Here is a 26,794-nt window from a genome sequence, read left to right on the forward strand (position 1 = left end):
AGGGTTTCTCACCAGTGTGGCTCCGGCGGTGCACGACCAGGTTGCTCTGAAACTTGAAGGTCTTCCCACAGAACTCACACGACTTGGACTTGATGGGCGGCTGGGAGGGAGGAGGCGCGGACTGGAGGGGAGGCAGGGGTGGCGTGGCCAGGAACGGGGGCTTGCTGCCCGGCTGGAAGGGCTGCAGCAGCCTTTGCATAGGGCTGGGCCGGCTCGGGGACAAGGGTGGGCTGGACGTGTTGCCAGCGAGCTCCCGCAGGCGCCGGGAGAAATCCATAGCCGGCGGCTCCATCGCCATGGGGTTCAGTCGCAGCACCCTGTCAAAGGCACTAGGGTGATGGGTGGCCAGAGCCATTTCTTCCGCACCCAGGCGCTCTATGCGATGCGGATCCAAATGGTGCCTTGGGGGAGGGCTAAAGAGGGGAGGCGTGGGTGGGAAGCGCCCTTCGCCCAGGCCCGACGCCTCTCGCGAGACCGAGCCGGGTATTCTGAGCAGGTTAAAAGGGTTATTGTCTGCAATGTGAATCCCGTGGAGAGGTGGCTGGGAAGGGCACTCTGCACCTAGTCCTGATGGGATACCAACCCGTGGCGTCAGGGGGCTGCCGTGCTCGCTTTCTAAGTAGATCCTTAATCCGTGCGTGTTCTGTGCGTGTTGCAAGAGGAACCAGGCGCTGTTGAAAGGCTGTTTACAAGTTGTACACGTGTAGCTGCTGGGCTCATCTTTACCTGCAAAATAATACAACAGTAACATGAATGTTTAATCACTGAATTGCTTATCAATGATTGATAGCTTTTTTTCTTCCCCCACCTCATCGTTCTTTTCCATAACATTAAATCTAAATGGGAAAACAGAAATCCCAGCTAATGTGTGATTATGGGGGAGGGAGGGCAGCCGATATGGTTAACCGTATCCGAACTGTGCCAGCTTCCTGCCTTCCTCTCTTCCCCGAGGTTCAAAACTCCATATGAACAGGTAACCGCAGTTAAAAAAAGAAAAGTGATAAAAAAGACGATTAAGTCAATTAATCTTAGCTACGACTCAGGCTGCAAGCGCCTGCTAGCATACAAAACGCGAGGCAGGCTGAGCAGAGCGCTTTGGAGACACAGGCGAGTGCAGCCCTGCGGTGGCTCTGAGGCGGCGGCCGCGTGCACACAGAGCCTGCGGGCGGGCTCAGACGCACTGCCTGAGCACGGCGCCCAGCGCGCAAGCCGAGCACTCGACCTCCTCGTAGAGATTCGGCTCCAGTTGTGAGGGGAAAAGGGGGAAAGAACCAAAATAAAAAACAAAAGGACAAGGAGTGTGAGAGAGGGGCTGGGAGGAGGCAAGAGAAGGATGCAGCCCAGCTCGCCGCGTAGCTGGAGAGGGGCCAGGCGGCCTGGCCCACCGCCCCACCAGAGTCGCATCGTTTCTCTCGCACTGGAAAGAGTTTGAGGAGGCGAAATGCCACTTTGGCAGGCAGTGGGCTAGCTCTATTTCACCATAATTTATTCTCAGAGATAACACGGACATTATAAAAGAGCAGGAGACTAATAAATAACTAAACAAAAAGCCAGCTATTAATGACGGAAGAAAGAGCTCTCTTCTAATACATTGCAAAACAAGGGAAATAATGAATAACTTTTTGAGGGCTGTTTGCAAGCAAAATGTAGCATGAAATAGGGCAAAGGTGAGTGCATTTTTATTGATTACTCTGATTTTGTCAATAAGTCACTTTAATCCCAGCATATATGTTTTTGCTAAATGTTGGTAAATTGAAATTACAGCTGAGTATAAAAGCTTACTTTCAAACAGTTCTTACAGAGTTGCTATTTAGTGATTAAAAAAAAAACTCCCGAGATCTGCTGAGAAACAAAAATACGCCGGCCTTCCAAAACAAGCAGAGCTTACAGTGTGTTTGAGTGCACAACATACTCCGGGCCTGACCTGCAATTTACTTTACGATGCATTTATAATCTCACTCCATATAAACCACTCATAGGTAAATCTCTTTACAAGATTAAATGGTAGCTGCCCAAATTAGGATTCAAATATTCGCCTATTACAAAGAGAAGGGGGGGAAATAGGAAAAAAAAATACAAGACAGATTTGCAAAGAAAACATTCTATCTGCAAGCACCTTGTTTTCCATCTCACTTGGAAGCAGAAACAGAAAAGCTTTGTATGGGCATTTTCACTATACAATGAGCTGAATAATGACTTGGGAATATGACTGACAGGCAACCTATAGTGCCAGCTATAGCGACCCATCTCAGCTTCCCTCTGTGCCTCCAGGTTCTTCTATTATTATACATTTGGTCTGACAATCTGAACTGGGTGAGTAAAAAGAGATCCAACCATCTATAGCAGGCATTTAACACTTTAGTTACTTTAAAAGCTCCTGGAATAATATTTAACATTTCATTCTTCAGCTGAAGCCAGCATTTGAATAAAATACATTGCAGTGTTTAGTGTGTGCCAGGCATGGGAGTGCAGATAAATACTTAAATCTGTCACAAATAGAGCAAAATTCAATTGGATTTCCACATTCCTGTACTCATTTGTGTGCTCAAAAAAAAATCTGAAATGTGAAAATTTCATCTTGTTTTGCTGTAATGGAGTGGAAGCTTTTAACAACATGGTACAAGCTACGTGATCAGGCTGCAGCATGCTAACAAATGCAATGCTACCTTGCTTCTCTATTTTATATATTAGGTCAGAGAAAATAGCATTTTATCTTCTAATGAGGATACAACATACAGTGTTCACTATCACATTTTAGTATTCCCATCAACTAGATATTCTGGATCGTAAGGGCAGCTAGTGTAATCATAATGTCAATGAGAGGGGCTGTTACAACTGAGACTAAAGATTACATGGAAAAAGCTGCTTTGAAACTGGTAATTATTACCAGTTCACTAATAGCAAATGATGCATTACAGTTTCACCATATAATCTGTGTTTCAGTCAGCTCCTGCCCGTGCAGCCTTATTATATTACAGTGCTCACAAATTCTAAATTCCTAAACTAGAGTCATCAATAAATGTGTTACTTGCCATAATTTGCAAAATTACTTTGTTCATAACATCTTCGACTGTTATAAAGACTAGAATTGATTTCCTGCATGGCAAAATTAGGGCTACATTGATTTAGTGGAGTGTAAAATGCAGTATTATTCTTCATTCGCTTTTCTGAAAAACAAGTTTCCAATTCACCATCCGTGTTTGGTAATCAAGATAATAATTTAAATTTAGAATAATGTTTATGCACACAACTTCCCCAGTCTCCAACAACCTAACACTTTGAAAGAAGCAACGCAAAACCAGGAAATAAAATCAAGCTGTGAAACAGTTAAAATCCACTGGTGATTTGCCTCTACCTCCTGCTTTGGAGAGACACAATTTCTAATTTGTCTATTAGTGCTTGATTAATTATGAAAGCTATTGACTGACCATATTACCACCTAGAGATATGTTCCAGTCTAATGCAGCCTTGCCAAACTGTAAGAATTATGGCAATAATCCACACACTTCCAGCACGGAGTGCAACGGCGCTTGGAAGCGCCCGGGGAAGCGACGGTTGTACAGGGGGTCACCCAGCAGAACGCTTGGAGCGCCACTCTGCTCCCACCGAGACGGGTGGGAAGGGTCCCAGCGCCAGCCCCGCGGGGCTCTGGGTGCTGCCGCGGCCCCTGCGCGCTCTCTGCTTGGCCTTGAGGAAAGGAAAATGGCCGAACGGATGACCCTCAGCAAACCTAACTCGGGGTTACGTGTTTTATGCCCTCCTGGCAAATCGCAGTCATGAGCAGGAGCCCTGCAACCTCCGGGCTGACCATTCTCCCCAGGCCGCATGGAAAAGAAAACTCAGCAAAACAGATAACAGCAACAAGCCAGAACAGACCCAGGATCAGCGTGGGAAGCGACCATTGCTCACTGGCACCCGCTCCACCTTCACTCCCACGCCTGGGTAGTGCCAGGGAGACGCAGGAGCGCTGAATCCGCTGTCACCTACCACACGGAGTGGCTCTACGCTCACCCTGGGCCACCCCAGAGGCCAGGAGCTGCTCGACTGGCAGCAGCAAGCAGCAGAGGCGGCCGGCTGCAGGGCCAGCACGCGGCTGCGCCGAAGGAGCTGGAGGGGCCTGACAAGCTCCTCACTGCAGAGCGGCCTTACCTGCTCCCCACCCAGGGCCACCTCAGAGCAGGCATCGCTCTGGGGGAAGCGGGAAAGGGGACATCCCACCAGCTCTGCTCCATCACCCGCCCAGCGTCACCCTCTGCTATTCCCACCACAGGGCGCCAGGTTATCCAAAGCGGCCCTGCGTCAGTACCGGCGCTTTGCATGGATTTCCCAGAGACCTACTGGAGAACCCCTATTTACAGGAGCAATGGGTCACCACCAAACCTGCCCTCCTTGGCCTCCGGAAGCTGGGCTTGAACCCAAAGACTCACTTCCTTTGGATTCAAGGAATTAAAGTCAGAAGCGACCACCAGATCATATACTTCGACCTCGCTGATATTAAACGTCACTCAACTATCCTGCAAAGCCATCAAGACACTCCCTTTGGCTGAAACACCACCAGCCCTACCAACTGTCTTCAGGTGAAGCACAAAAACCCAGTGAAAGCCACTCAAACCAGATCAGATGAGACGAAGCAACTGAGAAGCCATGTCTCCTCTCCTCAGTTCCCACAGTTAATCATCCTCAGTTACATGCATCTTGTTCCTATCTGAATTTTCCTGGCTTGAATTTCCATCCATTGGCTCTTTTTCTGTTTTTCCTTGATACACTGAAAGCCCTTTGGCAAGCAGCAAGTCCCCTAGAGTCCCCCAAGGACACATGCACACTCAGAAATCAAGGCACATTTCAGAATTTCTTCTTTTTTCCTTTTTTTTTCTAAATAAAAGCGCTTGAGCCCCTTTCAGTCTCTCCCTGTTCTCCCAACGCTTGAATCATTTTTATGGATCTTTTCTGGACCTTCTTGAAAGTGCAGCCTGCTGAAAATAGAGGAGTTTGCTTAAATACACGATAGTCTAGCGTTAAGCAGCATCCTGAAATTGCAGCCCACTTTCGCTACCCCCCGTTTGTGCAGCCATTTTCGCCGTTCTCACATCAGTGTCCTCCTGGGAATTCAGGCTGAGCTGTTTTTTGACTAACCTGAATGTCTGCCAAGACAGCAGTGCCGAATTCACTTCCAAGGCCTTGATGACACTGCGGAAGCTCGCGCCGATGCCCACCGACCCCTGCCCCTCACTCACGCTCCTCCAGCTCAGATCGTTTTCCCAGAGCGGCCAGTTCCCCATCCGCACAGCGCGTGGCCGCCGATGCTGTGCAGTGTCCGTCTGTTTTAGCAAGGGTGTCATGCAGCACCAAGCTGAACACCTCGCAAGTCCATTGCATCTACATTTATCAGCCAAGCTTGTCATCCTGAAGAATGAAACCAGGTTTATTTGACACCATCTATATTCCATATATCTACGTTGACTGGCATGAATTACATTTCTATCCTTTAATTCATTATCAACAGAATCTTATACCAGCTCTTCAATTATTTTGCCAGACCAGATAGGTCAAGTGTTGCCAACTACCCCACCGCCACCCTAGCCATCTATTGACACAAGACACCTGCGCTTTCAGTATTTTCCTGTTATGCAACTTTATTAAAAACAAGCATCACAATGCCAACTCTTTAGGGATTCTTGGGTGCAAGCTGTCAGGGCCTTTTAATTTAAAAATATTTATCTCCACTGGACCTTGTCTAAAATCCTCCTTGGCTACTAATGAGCTAGAAAAACAGGCGTCACCCGTATATGATACAGAAACATGACACTGTTTCTTCTCAGATCCACAACAGAAATATTATTAAGCATTTCTACCTCACTGTTTCTTTCATCTAAAATGAGAGTAACTGCTCCTAAGATTTTTTTTCCCCAGGGCACTGAAAAGCTTTCCTACCCTCCTCATCTGCGCCAGGCAATTTTTCTTCTGCATCTTTGGCTTCCCTTATTAGTTCTCTGCTCATCATGATTTCTCTTTGAGATTGATTGCTATCTATTTTCCATTTTTAAAATCGTCATATATTGATTATTTTTTAATATCTAATTGCTGCGCTCATCTCACCACTGAATCAGGTGAAGTGGGTTCTGGATTTTGGCCAAAGTTGCCCTCTTCTTCCTGGACAGCTAGTAAACTCTTTATAAAAAGCTTCCAATTATCCTTTACATTTTTTCTGTGTGTACATTTTTCCTCGTAGTCAATTTCACTGATAATTATCTTCATATTTCAGGAGGAAATCATCCTTCCTGAGGCCCTCGCGTGCCAAAGAACATTAGAGGAGATGCGTGACCGTCCTGGCGGAAGCAGGGAACCAAGGAGGTCTCGGCAGTCACGGGCAAGAGCAGGGTAAAAGGCAGCACTTTTCCCCACCTCGCCTCCTTACAGCCCTGTCAGAACTGAGGATCTGGCTCATGGGCTCGGACGGACTTGCAAAAAATCCACAAAAAGGCAGGGAGGTGATGCCTTCACACAGGAACACTGCACCAAAGATTGCTCTGTCCTTCTATCAAAAGAGAGCCGCTGCTCCACGAGGGATATTGCGTATCAAACACACATTCAGGGCTAATATAAACCTTGAAGAAATATGACTGGTTCCACCTAGTGAATACAGTTTAATTTTTCAGTGAAGTATTAACTATCTCCCCCTGAAAACAACTACAGATTTATTCACTATTTTACACCCCAGCCAGCAAATGACAGGTCACATATCTGAGGACACAGCATTGCATTTCACTATAACACTATTTAGTGTATTAGTTGCAGCCCAAGAAACATAGAAGGACAGTTATCACCCTCCATCTCGTAGAGAAAAGTGATTCAACCAGCAACACGAGTGATAGATTTAGCTTCTGATCTGAAAAATGCTAGCAAATGAGTGGAACAGATATTGGCATTTGAGTGCCTTTAAGGGCAGCTGGCACAATTACTCAGTACAATATGACGAGGTGTCTGCTTTCAGCAGGAAGGGGCTTTTCTGAAAAAAAAAGGTGGTTCTTTACGGTGCTTACCGACATGCAGAGAAGCCCTGCATGCGTGAGTCCAAGAAAACCGACGTCTAGGAGCGCAGTATATAGATGACCTTGGTCAAGACCCACAGCCACATCTACAGCTACCAGCAGCAAAGGCAGACAAGGAGCTGGGGAAAAGACCAGCTGGGAGGAGAAGCTGTCAGCTAGATGCCACTGCTGCGAGGAAAAAAGAATTGCTGAAGCCAAGCATACAGGTTCAGCCATTGCCAAGTGAGTAATGGAATAATACGCATCCGCGAGCCAATGCGCCTTGGAAGAGCTGTCTTCATTTCTTAAAAGTTAGGGTTAGATCCAGAGAAGCTACTCTCCGGGTGCCGCAAGGCTCTACGGAGCTGCCATGACAAATTCGGGAGCGTGTCAGGGCGACTCCGGAGCCCACGTCCGGAAGAACCGTACTCAAGAATTTATCCACCAGGGACCTTGGGAGCTGGATATTAACAACGACAGGGTACCAGAGAGGCTGGACAGAGTCCACCCTCAAACACACAGGGCTAGAGAAAGCCAAGTTTTCCCAGTGTCTCTGCAAACAAAAATACAATGGAAAATCCTTAAGAAGTACACAGCGAGGGAGCGCACAGCAGTGCGTTTGCATGGGATCACATTCATGGTTCCAATCGCTCCCTTGGAGAAACTCCCTGGCCAGAGAATTCATTAAAAAGAAGTCTGCAACCACGCAAGGCCTTTTGGCCCTCCCTGCTGCCGATCACAGAGGTGTCGCTCCTGCGGTGCCTTCAGCTCAGGGACACTCGCCAGGAGCTGGGGTCCGTACCACAAAATGGCTCTTCTGCCCTCAAAGTCCTGGCGGGTGCTGAGCCCAGCCACGACTTCCCAGGCAAGGCGCCTGTCTCTACCACGTCGCCCGGAGCTGAACCTGAAGGGCACATCCATGGTCTTTGTTATCTAACCACCGAAAACACAAAATCCCCGGGACTTGAACTGCTTGATTTTTGGACTAATAAATTTTGAGTTGTTATGGTATTTAAAGGGGGGAAGAAGAAAATGGCGTTAATTGTTACCACTTGTACTTGATTCATTTCTTCTCCATCTGGCTTGTCAACTCTCTTTTTTTTTCCCCTGGAAATCCATACTGCTGCTATCCCGTCAACTGCAAATGACAAAAGCGAAACTGCCGGGATGCAGGAAGTTGGCGAGGGGCGACAGACATGGGGTCCCCTCCACTGCTCCGCAGCCCACTTCCCTCTTTGCAAGAAAGAGCTGCTTTTTTATGACTCACCTTTTCCTGCTAGTTCGGAGCATCAGTTTAAACTGGGGAAATTGCAACTGTCCAAACATATTTTTCCTTCTTGCACTAATTCTTCCTCCTGATTCTCCAGATTGCAAAAGGCACACTATTAACCTAGTGCATTATTAACTGCTTATAAGTAGCTGTTAGCACTCTTATTATCAGCTCTACTATTGTTGTCATAATAGTAATAACAATAATAAATAATGGTAGTTGCTTTTACGTACTACAGGGCACTTTCTCTCTAATCCTTTCTGTTTATCGTTTCTGATGTTCTCCTCTGCATATACTGGCATCAGTGTCCTTGTGGTATTTAATAAATATTGGGCTGGATTTGTGTCTTCGCAAGCCAGTCTTAGCCTGAAGTGAGTCCTTCAGACCTGTAGCCGAGAGGTAAGTGGGCAGAATGGTCCCAGTTCATAAACACAAGAAACAGAGTGTCCGTCCCTGAAGCTCTCTAGAAGCTGATCCAGCAGCCCTGCATGCTGTGAAGCATCATGGTGACACGCTGCTGCTCTGCAAGAAAAGCCCAGGTTGTTTAGGAATCGACCTGACATTATGTCCTGGGCCTGGCTGGATTGTGGAAAATACCAAAAAGGTGCTTTGCTTTGGGGGAGTCTCAGTCTCATTTTCAGTTTTTACTCGCCTTTCCATTATTGTTTATCCATGATCTATTGATCTACATTGCAAAAACAATTGAAAAAATGGAAACTCCTTTTCTTTGCTGAAAATAAAGTTTTTGGCAAATCCAAACTCTCTGAAATCATTTCAATGAGAATGGTAAAATATTTTCCATACCTAATCTCAAGAACACCATTCTTCTCATTAAAAGCTCTTTTAGAAGACTCTATTCTGAAAAAGCATTGTGCTAAAATGCTAATCCCATAATCCCACCCCCACAAAAAAATAAGACTAGAGCAGCAACTATAATAAAAATAAAGCTGTCATTGTCATAACCTTGGCACTTGACTATTTGCAATTGGGATTGCTAGCTCCAAGAAATCATCTTTTTTTCCCCCAAAACAGTGCAGGAAGCAGTGATGCCTGGGCCACTTCCTGCGCCAGAGGGGCAGTCGCTGTCCTGCACCGCTCAGGCTTCTCTGCTCGCCCGTCTCTGCAGCTTCCTCTTGCGCTGAGCAAGAGCATTTGAAGTGCCATGAGCAGCGGGGCTGCGAGGGGTACCCAGTGCCAGCGGCTCCAGCCTTTCCCAAGCAGCATCTTGCCCATTTTCTCCCTGTTCAGCGCCAGTGTGTGGAGATGCTCCCTGTACCCACAAGCTCCTGCTCAGACAGGTGCCACAGAGCCCTAAGGTCAAAGCAAACTATTCCCAAGCAGCCACCCGTCTGTTGTCAGAGGACACTGGACCCCATCACCCACCGCATGTGCCAAGTTTAAAAGCCTGGCAGCAAAGCATAAGTAATCTAGGCCTAACCTAACTCGGAGAAGCCCTGGAGAAAGCCAAGAAGACTTGAAGTGACATGCCCACTCAAAGCCCTCCAGAAGGGCTGCTAGGAACCACAGCCAGTATTTGACCCTCCGTGGAAAAAGGAGAAGCTTGTGAATGGCTTTTGGGTGTTAGTCTGAAAGTATGTTGTGTTTTTACTTACTCTTCTTTATCTAAAAAAAAAGAAAAAAAAATCTACCTCCCTTTCGCAAATATTATACGAGGAGAAGGCCCAAACTAGATCATTTTCAAGGGTAAGAGAAGTGGGTCAGGAGGAGTTGGGTCTGCTGTCCCACAGGAGCACCCCACAGCTGCCAGTCATGCTGGCCTGACCTCAAAGTCTGGCACCATTTTCCAGGCGATTATGATTTGGCCACCAAAAAAAAAAAAAAAAGGAAAAAGAAGAAAAAAAAAGTTTTGAGCTCCAACTTGGCAAGTAAGGTATCAGGCTGGGACTGATTTTGTGCTTTTTCAGAAGTTAAAGGCGGTGGAAATCTGTCACTTCTTGATTAACGAGGAACAGAACAGAATTGCAATCGATGGGTTCAGAAAACAATGCTGGGCTTCAAATTCAGCTCTGAATGAAATTCTAAGAGAAATCCCTCAAGCAAATAAGAACTGATCATGCACACATAAGCACCCTATACGCTAATGCCACAGGCCTGGAGAAATGCCAACATCAAAAAACAGAGCTCAGCGCAACGCACCTAATTCCAATAGCCTCCAACACAGGCAGCAGCACCTACATGACCAGCGATACTGTCCTGCTCGGTCTGTAAGAGGAACCCACTGCTGATATGATCTAGTTTGCCTAAAAATAACAAGTCAGTTCCATAAGTGCAGCTTTCATTTCCACCTCACGGCATGTCCCCTGAGGAAGGGGCAGTGCAGGGCTGGCCCATGTGCTCCATGGCCACCTGGATACTTTTCCTACAACAATTATGAGGCTGTTGGATGAAGATTTTTAAATGAATGGATTTCTAAATTTTTCTGCAGCCGCACCTAGCTCTCTCCGGGCAGGTTTCTCCTTTAGCAGCCAGGAAAGCCTATCTGGCCAGTGACCCACCAACGAAGGAACCTCATCTCAGCCTTGACCTGACAGAGCATCAAAGCTCCTTCAAAGTCTAACCTGACTGTGCAGTAAACAATACCTTGTTTCAACCGTCCATAATTACCTATTTACCCAATGGCTGTTAGGGACAATCAAGTTAATAATTTACTTTTTAAATACAGTGTAGTTACCCAGCTACAGAGAGGTTCCAAATTATTTTATTCATTCTCATACACTGACATGATGAATGGTTTCCTTTTCTACCTCCTGTTGGCTCCCTTCTCCTCTTCTTGCTTTCCTCCTCTGACACCTAAACCTAAATAAAAGGCAGAGCAGACATCAAGAAGTTTTTTTTTTTTTTTTTAAATACATCAAATCAGTCTCCCAAGTTGTCACTGCTGCCACAACAGGCAGCCAAGCCGCTCAGGACCGCACCGGTCAAGCACCCAAGGGCCATTTCCAGTGCCTGGTCCTCAATTCCAGCACTTCTCCCAGTTCCTATCTCAACTTCGCCTCGCTCAGCTTTGCAGATGCAACTTGGTTTGCAACTTTCTGGCAAGGGCCAGCACCTCTGATACCCGCTGCCCCGCAACACCTATAGCAACGTGTGCAACACAAGAGCATCTCTTCCATGTATTCTGCGGGGAATCTCGCCTGCGTGCCCACGGAAGGCGGCCGCCCTGCGTGCCGGGCAGCTGCCGGCCTGCTGCTGGAGGAAGCCAAGGCGCCCCGACACCGGACAACTCGAACCATGCGGACATTTTGGATCCGCACGGCACCCTGCTCCTTGCAAGGCACAAGGGCTGCTCTCTTCCCAGCCCAACACACTCGGAGCCGTGTTTCCCCACAGCTGAAGCCGCTCATCACCCCTCTCTTCACTTTTAGGCAGCGTTTTCCACGTTAGCTGCTCCTTCTCTGGCTGATGTGTCAGACACGCAGGCTGCAGCAGCCCTACCTGGAGACTCGCCACAGGCTTCCTGCGCAAGGCACACTCGCACGGAGCAACGCAGCCACCCGGCCACACGCTCTTGGCTGAGCTAACGGGGTTATTCCACAGGGACAACACGTGCCGAGGCAGGTGCAAACCAAGGAGAGGCGGCCGCGGAGGCTCCCGCTGCAGAGGGATTTCAGGGCTGCACCCACACGGGCAATGGCACCGAGCGGGGAGATGCTCCAGGAGACAAACCCACCAGAGGCTCCTACACAAGCTTGCTTGTTTTTATCCAAACACTAAACCTGGGTATTAAAAGCTCACTTACTACTGACTGCCTAACTGATTTGCATTTCACACTACGTTTGTCCTATGGAGTGCAGAAGATGCAGGGAAGAGAATATGGAGATTCCGTACCCTTTTCCTTTAGAGTGTTATTCGACCTTCTTTTCCTCAAAATGGACCCGCTTCAGACTCTCCCTGTTCAGCCAGCCTTCCACTTTGGCTCACTTTCAAATTAATGGTATTTAGAGAGCCGCAAACCAAAGTGACAAAATAGGTCAGGGGAACGGGAGGTCCCCCAAAACTTCTTCTCTGTCTGCAAATCATCTGTTAGGAAGGCAAAGGTTTATTCTGTCCCTGAGCAAGTTCAATGTCACCATGGAGTTGCAAGCACAGCAAGTGCTGAACCAGACCCTATACCATTCAGCTTCCCAACTTGCATGACAGAGTATTAGCAGAATTGATAATTTTTCTCTGCTTTGCAAATAGGACCAGGAGGTGTCGTAAAGTTGTCTGGTCTGCTCCGTTTCATTCAGTCTCCTCTCCATAGCCTAGATATCCTTGAAGTTGAAAATGATATAATACTTAGGATATCTGAAGTTGGAAGGATGTAAGACTTGCAAGAATTGCTACAGCTTTATTGCATTCTCAGGGCACAGAGAGTATTTACTATACATATATCAAGTCAAGGAATGCAAAAAGGGCATATGAAAATTTGGTGATGCAGACTCAGGAGTTTAAATTCACAGGAAGGAAGAGTGGATTTTCTTATTTATAGATTTGCAGATGAAATCCAACAAAAACAGCCCTCCCTCCTTCCAAAAAAAAAAAAAAAAAAAAAACCAACTCCTTCATGTCCGTAAGGCTGATTCAATTTCCAGGCTTGCAAGGTCTCCTCTATCCAAGTATTACCCGACCCCAATAACATACACTGTTCCAAGGTTAAGATCTGTTTCCTTACAATAATGCAGAAAGCTGTTGTTTCAGTTGCGGCTGCAGAATTCAGCTTTGAAGGACAGGTTAGTACCACACTACATTTAACGGGATTCAGTTCATCTGATTATACAGTGCCTTGCTTTCTGGAATATGTAATCATCTCTTTCTGATGACATTTTAAATATCCAACTAGACAAATAATTGCAGTAATAATTGATAGCTGAGTCAAGCTGGAAGATTATTGATTGGCACAGTACCCACTGAAACAAATGTTCATATTTCAAACATTACAGTGAGGATGCTTAAATCTAACTTTTGCTGATAAATGATAAAAATCTGATTTACTGATAAAACCACCGGAATAGAATATGCACTTCAACATTTGATTACTTCAAGAAATTTTCAGAAGAAAAATTAGGCACCAGGATTTATATTCTATTCCACATGAATAATTACCAAGATAGGGCTAAGTAGCTAAACATAAACACATGCAGGGAAGTCTTAAGGAGTTGTTGATTAACTCTCTACCTTCCTGAATGGCATTTATCTGTCCTTAATCACTGCTTGCAGAGGAGGTTATGCTGCCACCCTCCCAAGCACAGAGAAGTTCCCCCGCCACTCGGGAGCACAGGCGGCCTCCGCGCGCCTATTCCTGCTGACCAGCGAGCAGAGCTGCAAGGAGAGGCTTTGATCTCGTTTGCCGCGGCGTAAATCAGCAGCGCCGTCGCCAAAACCCGTGCACTTGCATTATCATAAAAACGGCATGAGGGAGGTCAAGATCAGGTGCATTTGCAAACTGAATTTGCCATCTTAAAGAGCGGGCTCTTAAAGCTAAAGTGATACCACATTTCAGATCTTATTACGCGGGGATCTGTTTAAAGGTGGTTTTCTTTCTAATTATAAAATTCCGTTAACCCCACAGCGCTGCTGATACATCAGGGGGCGAGAACGAGAGCATTTCTGAAACTTCCTGATGAGAGAGAGGAGTGAGCAGACGGCCGCGCGCGACAGCTGCCTCCTTAAGGAAGAGGAGCTGCTGCACGGCGAAAGCCCAAAATTAAGGAAAAGCACCAGAATATTTGAGCAGGGAACAAGGAATATTCATTGCAGAGTGGGAGATGAAAAATGCACCACAACGTTTTGAAACCTAGCCATTAGGAGCTGATTGAGTCTCGTAGCTGCTGTTAAAAATCAGACGCTTGTTAGATGCAGTGATCATTTGAGCCCTGACACTTAAGGCATATGAGGGGGCTTGTCGAGCGGCTTTGTTCTAATTTAGAGATCCTCAGTTAATTAGAAAGCCCTCAGATTTTCTGCAAATGCGGGTCACTATCGACAGCTTCTGCTTCTGATGCTCGCGGCATGACAGCCGCCGGACTGACCTTCTGGGCTCTGCCAGGGCCGGACAGACGTTCCCCGTGCTGGGGAATTCAATCAGGGCCGGCAGCTCCAGCAGGAAGCTACCGGGAAGGTTACCACGCTCGCACACGCCGCTTCCCCGCGTTAAACGAGCGCTGATGAAATCTGCATTTGCTTAGCGCTATAAATAGCTCCAGCTTCAATTTGTGATTTCTTTTCTGCCGCCGAGTGGATTTTGTCACATTCAGCCCGGCACTTGAGGGCAGGCGCCTATTGAAAACGCCGCCGGCACAGTGCTCCCGAGAAAGGGAAGTGTTTCACGGAGACTGCCTTGCCGGCATCGAAACGGCACCAACTGCGGAACAGAAACCTCCTTTTTCTTATTTCTGTTTCCTGATTTCTACAGCAGGTACCGGTGGCTGCACCTGCAGTGGGGTGGGCCTCGCAGGGCCGGGAAAATTTTGTGCCCTCATTTGTTAGAGGACTCTTTTTCCTTTTATTTTCCTTTTCTTTCTCTCCCCCTTTCAATCTTTGTGTGTGCATATGCATATCTGTAGGTATTTGCTGCCTGGATTTTGCAATAACGAAACGCACAGGGTGATGCATCTGGCGGATGATCTAATCACCACTGGAAACTCACTCACATGGCGAAGGTGGGAAACAGAAAACAAGGCCTTGCTCCGGCCCAGCAGCCTCTGCTCACGGGCCCAGTGGCCGCCAGCAGCCCCCTCCCCGGGCTGCCTGCCTTTTGCACCACACTCCAGGGAAGCAATCAGGAGCCCCGCAGCTCTCTAAGGAGTGACTTCTAATGCATAATATCCAACGTGGGGCAAACGCTAATTGGTACGAGTTATATATATATAAGGAAGAGCAGAAAGATTCCACAGCCCCGAGGCGCCGTCCGCCACTGGAGCCGGTGCCCAGCTCACGCAGACGCCCCGCGCTGCCTCAGGCCGGGGCTTCACACCGGGCCTGTGAAGCACAGCTCTGCATTCAGGAACATTTTCCAGTACAAATAAATATATCAAGGCAAGAGCTGTGGCCATTTCTTCACTTTACTCTCCAGCATAACCCAGGAGAAGGAGAAACACAGAAGCCCAGAGAACTGCTTTTACAAGCAAGCGCCAAATAAAATCACAAAGCCCCGTCTGGAAACATGAGAAAAACAGCAAAAGTTGCAGTGACAACCCCAAGGCAAAATGACAGACCTAGAGTCACTGAACATGTCAGAGGCAGGAACTAGAATATTAACTATCATGAACAGTCAAGCATTGGCAGGGAAATGAATGAGATGATCTAAGAGATATTTTCCACCTCTAATAGTATTTGATGATGATTTTGCATAGGCTTTGTGCTAGGCTGGCTCAGGTAAAGGCATGGTGTCTCTTTTCAACCCACATGCAAGTCAGAGATTACTAAATTGCAAACTTTGCCACCTCTGCTATAAATTGTTCTTGTGCACATAGGGGAAGAAGAAAAAAAAAACTATGACTGATTTAAAAAAAACAGTTAACTGAGTGTGGTTAGTGTTTTCACACTGAAATCTTCCATTATCAAGAGATTTACAAAGGAGAGAAAAATTCTCATCTAGTTGCCAGAAAATGACTAATTCACTAGCCAAAAGAAGATGCAGTAACATATAAATTAGGTTCAGTTTAGGAGCACTCAATTTTAAGTCCTTTCAACTGGGATCTGCATTTGAGAGCTGTCAGGATGGAGCGATGGAAGGTGTCTCCAGCTCATCTTGTAGCACAGAAGGAATTGCATATTACTCTCCCGGATAAGGTGTCTGTCCTGCCCTGATGAGGGGCAGAGATTGGAATTAATACATCCTTTAAAAAAAATGTGCGGAGACTTCTGATGGAAGGTCTGCCTTGGAGACCTTTGCCCTCTCACCAGTGTTAGGAAGGTGTTAGGACTTCATCGATGGTAAAGAACAAAATGAAAACAAGGGTTTTCAAGTATAGGAAACAGACTGTAGAGAATCTCATCTTTTAGCAAGATAAGCATTTTGTTACAGGAAAATGCAATTAAATGTTGTAACTGCTAGTACTTAGATACCAATAACAGATAGCAATAAAAAGCCCTAACCTAGACTGATTAATTGAATAATCTTCTCTGTCGGCTATATGGCCATATTAAGATATCTTCTCTTGGGCTGATTACCACTAACTCCAAGGCCCATTCCACTGAATTTTTCAGCAGGAAAATTTCCGGATCCAGGCCCTGCTCTTTAGTGTCACCGAGACTGAAATCTCTGCCTTCGTCTTGTCTCAGCCTCGCGCTGGGCCAAGGGAAGGCAGCTGCTGTTGGGCAGGGAGCAGTTCTCATGCACTTCATCCATGAGAGTTTCCCTTCCTGGCCCCTTGCCACCACCACATCTTTCTCTGACAATACACCAAAAAAGGGAACTAGGACCTCAGCGCCCCTTCTGCTCAGGCTCGCCAAGACAGCGCATGTCTGCAGGACTTGGAGGAAGGGCCAAGGAAGCCCAGGCACTGCATCCATCCACGAAGCTGCTTGCAAGCCACATGACTGCCATGGTAGAGCAGCCCAGGGGCAGCTGGTCTCTTCCCTCTACATCCTGTAACCCCATAGGCATCTGGGAACCTGCAAGGGGGACTGGACCAAAAATTTTAGTTACTAACACGAACCGGAGGTCTCCAAGAGAAGAAATTGTGTAGGACAGACCGAGCCCTAAAAGCAGACAGCTGGGGAAGGAGAGTGGATAAGAATCACTGTAATTGTCCTGGAGCTTCAGATTTTACAGACAAATGAGTTCTTGCTGCCGAGGGCCAGGAAACAAACACACGGCCCTGCAGACACTGCAGGACAAGGTGCCTTGGTGGCCTGCATGGGGCCATGGGGGAAGCTCCTGCTTCCCGGCTCCATTTTGGGCAGACAGGGAGCCCCCACCAGCCGCACGCCCTCTGGGGAATACATGGCCCCAGGCACACACTGGAGATGTATGTGTGTATGTTGGCCAAAGCAAGTATGTCAGGTTAGTTGTTGCTTTTACTGGTGCCCCAGGCATGTTTTGTGGCCTCCATCAGGGCGAGAGCCCCTTGGAGTTAAGCACTGTAAGGACAGATAACGAAATGACAGTTCCTGCCCCTGGAGTTCACGCTATCATGACTACTACTAACTGGACAACGTTGACTGCCAGTTTAAACAGGCTGTTGCTTCAGCATGAGTGTTTCGTGCTCCTGAAGTTTAAGAGCACTGAATATTTCACAAGGTAAACGGCTTAAGTTTTAATTCTTCCATTTTCCAATCCACTGCTACGTCTAATGCTACATTTGAAAAACCACAGCAGAACATTCCTCATCAGAGTAAAAAAAAACTGGCCCCTAACGATTTTCAGTAGTAATACAATAAAATAGCAATAGCATAATAGTAATTAACACTGTGATGTTGCACTGAATTGTACTTACAGTGCAATGTGCTTTGCAAGCATCCCTGAATTTGGACTCGGAGCCGCCCCACGTCCCGAGGGAGGGAGGGGGGCATCGTTTCCTGCCGCACATTTTGGCTGTTTAGAAATAATCCTGAATCTGTTGGTACGTGTCTTACAGAATATGAAAAGGAACAACATGCATTGTGGTAAAGGATGTAAAGGCACTTGAGTCATCACTTTACCTGAGCATTTTTGCAGAAAGTACACCATATGGGGGTAGGGTGGGAGACGGCAGTATCTATGGTGTTCTTGAAATTGCCATCAGGTTCACCTAGATTCTTCTCTTACGTCCTTGGCAATCCAGTTAAGATTTGACAGCATTTAAAGATGACAGTGCTTGAGGTAATGGGACAATGCCATAACAGGATTACAGGAAATGTGAAAGAAAGGACGTACGTATGTAATGTCATTTAGGTAATGTCATCTACGAACAGCTTTTGCTTCAGTTTTTGCTGACAAAGAAGTCAGTATCACTTATACGATTCCTTTTAAACTCTGTTATCGCCATAAATAGTTTACTTCTTCATGAGAGAAGCCTTTTAAATATGCCGTTACAGATATTTTCTTCAACATTCTAGGGGGCTCTGAGAAGACACAATTAGAAAGGCACTGCCCAAAGGAGAGTTGCCTCAAGGGGAAGGTGTCCAAGACAGCCCGAACTGGGCAGCCAGCATCACAGACTGGTTGAGGTTGGAAGGGACCTCTAGAGATCATCTAGTCCAATCCCCCTGCTCCAGCAGGGACGCCTAGAGCACATGGCACAGGGTGGCATCCAGGCCGGTTTGGAAGATCTCCAGAGAAGGAGACTCCACAATCTCTCTGGGCAGCCTGTTCCAGGGCTCTGTCACCCTCGCAGTGAAGAAGTTCTTCCTCACATGGAGGTGGAACTTCCAACACCTTTTCAGCCAAACTACAACATTCAGGGTTTTTTTTTAAAGATTCTTCCAATGCGTTCCCAGTGTATTATTGCTCCTCCAAAGCACCGCACACTGCCATCACTCACATCAGTTACCACACAGCAGTGCTCTTCTGTGCCAGCCCAGCTGTCTGTGCCTGCCCCCAGCAGGAGCTCGGCCCGCGCCTCCTCCATCCGGTGCGGAGCAGCGCTGAGGGAGCCTGCCCTCGGCTCCACCTCAGCCAGCTCTCACAAGCAGCCAGGCTGCCTACCATAACCAACACACGGCCACATTGCAGAGTGGGCTTCGGGACACCTCAGAATGAAACGCTTTGGCAGATATTTTATTAAAAAAATCAAGCAAACCCTTTCCTGAAGTAGATAGGTTACTTCCTTTAGTGCAGAAACCCTCCCTTCTCAAAGAGAATTCTCCAAAAGACTCAAGGAAGGGTTTCTGGCACTAAATTGCTTGGACAGAGATACTGGGAGGAGTTGACTAATTGTCCACCATTGCTAAAGGTGAATACAAACACTTGCTGTCCTTCCTCTGTGATATTTAGCCATCTTTTTAATACCTTCCTTTTTCTGAGCAGCAAGTTTAACTTTCTCACCTTGCCTTAAATGACTCCTCTTCCTTAGCCCTGTTAGAGTAACTGCTACGAGGAGGAAGAGCCTTTGCCCTTTGTCTATCCATGCGCTATTGGCAAGTGAAGCTGCCGATTAGCAGCAGCACCCTCCTTAAACAGACAGTCCCCACCCTCGATAAGTACGGCTGGAAACCACAGGAGTTACATACTCCAGCTAACACGCTGCGTGTGAGCCCGACAATCTTATCCGCTAACAAACAGACGTCCAAATCTTCATCGCATTTAGCAACATGACATCTGCATGTCTAGGCAATGTATTTAACAATAGCTCGGCTTGTAAAAGGGTAGCCACCAGGGCTGTTCGTTGCCAAAGATGACAGGCTGCTCGGATGGTGTCAGCACGTATTAGACGATCACACTGGAAGAGAGAAACCGGGTGTTTTTTTTTTTTTTTTTTTAATTCTAAAATGACAGCAGTCATCGTACTGACTTTCGTTCCCCTTGGTAAACAGTTCAGTTGCATCAAAAATACCTTTCCAAAGCACGGAAACCCAACATATTATGGAAAGTGCACTGTATGGATTACATGGTAAATGTGACTGCAAATGGAGGGGAAAAAAAAAAAAAAACACGCTGAAAAACAAAAGCAGAAAGTCTTGGAATCAGGCCGCTTCCAGCGACCACATTAACACGGATCTAAAGTTTCTGCACTCTAATTACTCACAACACAAACAAAAGGCTCATTACTGGACAGTAAGGTAGGCTGGTTCCCTAGCTGCAGGGCAAAGCACCTTTCCTGGCTTCCTTTCAAACAAGAAATGCTTGTCTCCTCTTTTAAAAAATGACCATGTTACTTCCTTCTATGGGTTTAGTGCAGGCTCTCTGCTGCCTTTGCAGGGAGCAGAATTGTCCAAATCTATCTGCATGGGCATACCTTGCTAATGCGACACTCTGGTAATAAACATGGATACATTAAAATCCCTCACAAAGTTGTAATACTGGGCCCTTAAACAGCACTTCCCAGATGGGAACTAGTCAGTCGTCCAAGCGCTGTCTCCCAGGAGGCGAATGCCCCACGTAGGGAAGTGGAGGCCTGGAAAAGGCAGCCCAAGCAGCTGCAGCCCTTGCTCCTAGGCCTGTGCCCCAGCCACCAGGTAAGAAAAAAAGCTCTCGCTGAGTGAGATGGCCACTGTGATTAGGGACAATTTTCTGAAGCTTATTTAACATTTCATTGCTGAGGTTCCTAATGGTATTTAATACCGAGTGTCAGACCCAGGAGCGGGTGGAACTAACAGTGGAACTAATGCTCCCACACAATTAGCAACCCCGCTTACGACACAGCACTCGCTGTGGGTCCACACATGGACGGCACACTGGCCATCAAAGGCAGAACGCTGAAGGCCCTGGCGCCAGAACAGCACCAGCAGCTCAGCGTCAGGCACGGCCGGCTGCTGGGGCGGCATGGCCTGGCCGGGTAACCCCAGTGCTGCCTCGGGACCTTTGGGACAGAAGCAGTGGAATCGCCTACTTCAATCCTTCCGGGGCTTTTGATTTTACATAGGTAACTATTTGCACGTTTGCATATATGTGTGGGCATGTTTATACATTTTATTTCTATCCTGCTTGTGTATGTGCTATAATAAGGTACATAAGGGATAGAAGTTCACAAATACCAGAGCTGTGGAGAAACCGCAAAACTTGTTTGGTTTTGGTATTTTGGTATTTTTGGTTTTGGTATTTTTCCTAAAGAAGGATCAGCTCTGAAGACCCATTCCTTGCTAAAAATGCAGGTCTCTCATTTCAGGGTGAGGGTTTACTCTGGCCACTCCCTTCGCCTGCCGTTTTTGCTCTTGTCTGACCTTCCAGGCATGGCGAGATCTTGCTGAAAGACGCTGCACTCAGTGCTTCCCCATGCCTTAGAGACAGACTTGGAGGGCACTGAAGTCAGGGAGGTTCAGACAAATTGCACCAGGCAGGACCCATCCCCTTGCAGCAGGCCCTACATCAACCCAAACACCTGTAATTCCCGCTCGCTTTAGGAGTTGTGGCTGTTTAGCAGTTCCTCAGGATCACACCTGTATGCGTTTTAACTATCTGTAGGGGAACAAACGCAGCTGGCCTGCACGCCCCTTCCACTACACACCCCATGTTGTTAAATACTTGTGCACTTTGCCTTGTTTTCCCATCTTTTCTAAGGCTGAGCTTTTAAAAGACAGTCTGCTCTGGCTACGCTGCTGGTATTTGCTCATCAATACCAGCCAAACTGCCACTGGTCCACGCAGCTACATCACACACGCTGTATCACCTGCTCAGGCCTTTCCCCCGCGCCAAAAGAAAAATAACTAGTAGTTCTACCGTAAAATTGCCCTCAGCAATTACTGTTTCCTTCTGCTTGCTCTGAAGTTAGGATCTTCACATTTCAGAGCATATCCCAACAGGAAGCTCAAGAAGAGGCCACGAGGAAAACACACGCAGCCCTTTGAGGTAATTAGGTGTTTGTAAGTGCAACCCCAGAACTTCCCCAAAGAAGCCCTAATCACCTTCACCCCAATGGCGCTTTTCTGAGCACACTGCTATCAGTGTGCCCCACGCCACCTCTAAGAACTCTGGATGCAGAGGAATTACTGCAGCCACGAGAGAAATGCAGCCACCTCTGGGCTGGCGCACAGTGATGCACAGCAGCAATCCCCACTTTGTGGCAGAATTAGATGGTTTGGAAATAATGTGCTCAGGCGAAATTTCAGGAATTGGGCTATTGCTGTTAGAACAGGATCAGAAAAAAAGAGGTTACTACTCTCGCTATCCCACTATCCATACTGCTGATGCCATGTGTTGTTCACATGGCCGTGCCTCCCCATCCAGAAAGCAGGATCCCATCCCGCTTGGTGCCCTATGGGCAGAGCCGAAACAGCAGTCCCATGCCCACATATAACAACTCTGGAGCCCCAGGACCAGTCCGAAGGAGACTGCCCAACTCCCTGACTCACTCGATCCATGCAGTTCCATTTCGAGCACCCGGCTCACAAGCAGCCGCTGACCCCGGCTAACCCAGCCGAGCTCTCGGCAGCAGATAGGATTGCCGCAGTCAGTGACACAGATGAAGCAGCCTCATGGTTTTGAACTCGCTGTATATAAATGACTTGCACTCAGCGGGCCATCTCTTCAGGACAGCTGGTGGCTCTGTGCTGCCTAGAGAAAAAGGCTGCTGGAGGGCTGGCTGCTGAACCTGAAATCTAGGACACCACGCTAGGAGGCCAGGGCAGAGGCAAGTGTGATGCATTTATAAATTATACATCATGGAGGTTTGGGATTTAAGAATTGTTAGGCAGGAATTCTAGAGCAGTTTTCTTTTTTTCCTACTTCCTTTCCTTCCTTCTTTGATTCATGGGATTGCTACTCTTCTCTGGGGAAAAACAAGCCCTGAAAACACTCAAATGGTTCTCTGGAGTAAGGAGTCCATTTCTTCACAACCTCAGAAACAGCTGTTGAAGAGACGCATACTCCAACTCCTAAAAAAAAAATACCCTGGGCTCTGAGGATGAAGGACACCATGAGACCCGCCACAACCTGGACTCCATTTCCACAACCTTGCAAACTTTTCTATATTCCCAGGCTAACAGATTAGTGGGCAATATGGCATGCAAGCACCAGCAGCATGTCAGAAGACTCTGCCTGGTCTGGGGCTGCTACTGGCCTGCCCCATGTCACCTCTGCGACATCCTGTCTCTTTCCGTCAGCAGCAGAGCAGGGTGGGAATATTGGTCTCTACAGGCAGCCACCTTAACAGTGTGCTTAGAGTACAGGCAGGCAAACACCCACCTTCATACCTCTACTAGCCTCTTTTCAGTACCCTTTAATGCTATTCTGTACAGATGGTGCATGGTTTTGTATATTTATTACTCGGAAAATATAGTATTTTGATCTGTAAGATTTTATTGGTTGGCTGCTACTCTACACGTAAAATATTGGTCTGGAAATGAGTCTTACACTCATATTCAGATACTTTTGGAAGCCTATCATGTCCATTGGAGACTCAACCTCTTGTTGGTTGTGGGACTCTGGAGTAGTCCCATTGGCTTCATGGATGAGATTGCAGGCCGACAGTGATGGAAACGCAAGGAGAGTTCAGCCCATAGCCCCCATAACATGACAATTAGTTGCTGTGGCAACATTTTTGACACCAGTTAGCATTTTCATTTAAAATGCAGAACAAACAGCTGGACCAAAGCTTGTCTTAAGATATAAAAATAAATTCTAGAGGCCTTCATTCAGGAAAAGCTGGGACCACACAAAGCCAACAGGAACTCTGCTGAAGTTAATGGAGTGACATGGATGATGCAAACCTGGCACAACAGGGCTTCTGTCTGAGGAAGAGCGGACGAATAAAGCCTAAAGAATTGCCTAGCCCTATGGGAGAAAGTTAGGCTAGAAATCCCCCTGTAAGCCCTCAACCCTGTGAGCTACTTAGAAGAATCTTTTTCCTTTTATATTTGATCTTGGCTCCACCAGCTTCTACTTCCTAATCAGGAAGTTTTTTTCTGCTTGAACTGTGACAGTTTAGATGTTGGCTTAAGGATCACAAAATGCAGATTTTTTCTTTAGTGATTCATTTGGGATCTCTTAACTTTCTGACTTTTCAATCAGGGAGCACTTAAAACACCTTTGCAAGTCTTATGTGGGAGCTAAGATTGCTTTTAGGGTATCATGTAATTCCACGACTCCAAGAGCTTTAAGAAAACCGGCAGGTGCTGAGAACCATGATAAAAATCATAAAAGTTAGCAAACCTGGACTACACACCCATACTTTTTTTTTTTTTTTTACTAACTTCCAGTATAATAGGCAGGAAATGATTCATGTTCTGTGCCCACTGCAAATCCCTTGCATTTGATCCTGCACCCCCCAGCATAAGCGCACACCGTGCTTGCACCTCCTAGCTCCTTTGTTTGGGGGACAGTCATCGTTTTCTCATACGGAGCCACTGCAAAGTCCAGGTGATGGAAAGACTCCCATATTTAGCAGCAGCCTTTGGGTTAAGTCCCTTTGGGAGCAGTTTAGGTGAGGAGTAACACTGCAGACAGACAGGAGACAAAAATACTCAAATTCCTTGGGGTACCACTGTACCATTCTTGCAGGTGGATACAAGCTTTTCTGTGCACACTCAGAGCCCCTGCAATCTCTCCCCACCACTGCTCGGAGCCAGCCTGCTGCCATGCGACTCCATAAATTCAGTCCTAAGCCTGAACTAATATTCCAGTCCCTCGGCAGGGCTTATCAGCCTGGGCTCCGTCCTGCAGGGGCTCAGCACCTCCCCAGCTCCCACCTCGCATCCAGCCAGCTCAGAGTACGAGCTCGGCACTCTCGCGTACGCTGGCAAAATGTATGCAAGCTGCAAGAAGCATGCCTCAGAACCCCTGGAAACCTGACAGCTCTGTGTGTTGTAATAATGCAATTCAAAAGACTATTGGAATTGTATAAATATTTGTACAGACACTTATCACTGTGGCAGTCAAATACTAGGCCCTTCTATATCAGCTGATCTGCTTGAAGTCCTTGCCTCAGTTTGCAAAGTCGACTAAACAAAATCATGCAAGCCCCAATGCAGTGATCTATATAGTGTAACATAAAGTTCTGTTTATACAAATAGGATCCATCCTCTAACATCCTTACTCTCTGGGTGGCTAATCAGATTTTCAGCCTACTAAAAGAACAGGAGCAGGAAGCACATTTTAGCCAAGGAATTAATTAATTATTATTAACACAATGGATGCTTGCTAGGAAATGTTTGTACTTTGCAGCTGTAATTAAATATTCTCACTCACGCAGCTCTCAGCCTTCATAAATTAGTATTGCATTTTATAGTCCAGATTTTTTTTAATAAGAAAATATATTCACATTGAGTTTTTCACTTTCTGCTGGCACCGAAAGGCGAGAGAAGGTCTCTTAATATTCATGTCCCTATTCCTTTCTAAACAATTACAAATATTTAGCTCAGTGGCACACACAGTTTTCATAAAGTCCGCTGTCACTTTTGCTCTAGTGCAACCCATATCTTGTCAAATAAATTGGGTTCTATCACCCTTCCTCCTGTGAGGAGGTGCCTCGCCCTACATTTGCGCTAGGGCTGTGTTCTGCTCCACGAGCAGAACATGAGTTTTTTGGATGAGACTGATGAGTAGGTACCCACATAAGGCACCTCTCCTCTAAACCAGTGGGAAAACTCATTCAAGTGAGGGCTTGCCCACAGTGCAAGGGCTGCAATACCTAACTCTAATGAAGGACCAGTTTCTAATCCTTTAGCCTTACATAATGCTCTCCTAGGGAAAAGTCCCATTAGCTTCAATAATCTCCTCACAAAAAAAGGAGGACCTTCCCAGTAAAAGGGTAGAAAAATCTGGCCCTAAGTCTTCATGAAATGGGTCAAAAAAATTGCATAGGTTTAATACTAATTTGGAAAGAAAGCCCCTGAGACATCGTGTAATTCCACTGCTAGATTCTATCGCTTTTACCCACAATGAGCAAACGCCACAAGAATCGAGGGGACGAGGCACAAAGCAGAAGTCTTTTTGACAGCTTGTAAAGAAACCAGATTCTGTTCCTAACTCAGGGACTCCTTCACTGAGCAAAGATCAGAGCTGTGGAGCCCGGGCTCTCAATTTGGATAATTAACTGCGAGACAATGTGAACTTCACCTGCCTCACCCCTCCTGGAAAAATAAAAAGCACTGAGGCTCAGGTTCAGGGATTTGTTTTTAATCTTCTCTTTACTTGGAGATGGACACATGCAATCACTCCATTTTGTCATCACAATCCATAGCTGATTTAGCTAATATTCCATTCCAGCAGGAAACATCTTAACTCTGAAGAACTGATGATTGCCCCAGCAATCAGTTGTTCAAATAGTTGAAAATTAAGACTATTGCACACAAAGTAAATTAAGTAATTTTCTACCCTCCCAGGGTCTTCCAAGTCTATCGGATTTCCCACAAATGATATGTCATGCTGCCTCATTACTGTAAAGAAAATACAGCTCTGTGAGTCCTTTAAGTGGACTTAAGGATTTGGAGGAAAAAAAAAAAAAAAAAAAAAAGCAAAAACAGTTCCCCCCCACAAAATGAAGCAAGGAGAGGACCATCCACAGAGCATGCTTATCTGTTTCCATGCTTACGTGTCACGCCTTAGGCAGCATAAACCTCTGCAAATTCCAAAAAGGGTGTACAAGGCTGTTCTCTCTGGTGCCAGTTTTGTCAGTCAGATTGCAATGGTTTTAGTCACAATGATGTCAGCAGAATCAGGTGTGAAGAAAAATGCTCTTCCCTTCAACAACACTGCAATCTGCTCCCAAAGCAGGTATCAACTCAGCATCCTTAATACAGAAGTTCTATATCTCTGTCTCCTTCCTAAAATAAGTAAACAAACCAGGTCTTAGGCCCTGAGTGATCATTTTAAAATAAGCATTTTGAACTCCGTCTGCAAACATTTATACTGAAAAGCTATCAGATGTACTGTTAGCCTTAGCCATTAAAATAATCCTTCAGCACTGGGACGGTA

At 46.6% G+C, this 26,794-nt stretch overlaps 1 protein-coding gene across 1 annotated transcript in view; it reads right to left on the reverse strand.

The window, feature by feature from the left end:
- BCL11A (BCL11 transcription factor A) overlaps nt 1-26,794 on the reverse strand; it is a 64,237-nt gene that overhangs the window by 1,281 nt on the left and 36,162 nt on the right. The window contains exon 3 of the mRNA XM_088525970.1: nt 1-726. This exon is cut by the window's left edge and continues 1,281 nt beyond it. Within this exon, the coding sequence (XP_088382096.1) occupies nt 1-726 (726 nt within the window). The remainder of the gene's footprint in view (nt 727-26,794) is intronic.

The sequence above is a fragment of the Tinamus guttatus genome, unplaced genomic scaffold (assembly GCF_059628265.1).
Source record: "Tinamus guttatus ecotype Peru unplaced genomic scaffold, ASM5962826v1 Tinamus_guttatus_pri_ptg000241l, whole genome shotgun sequence".
In the NCBI taxonomy this organism is placed as follows: Eukaryota; Metazoa; Chordata; class Aves; order Tinamiformes; family Tinamidae; genus Tinamus; species Tinamus guttatus.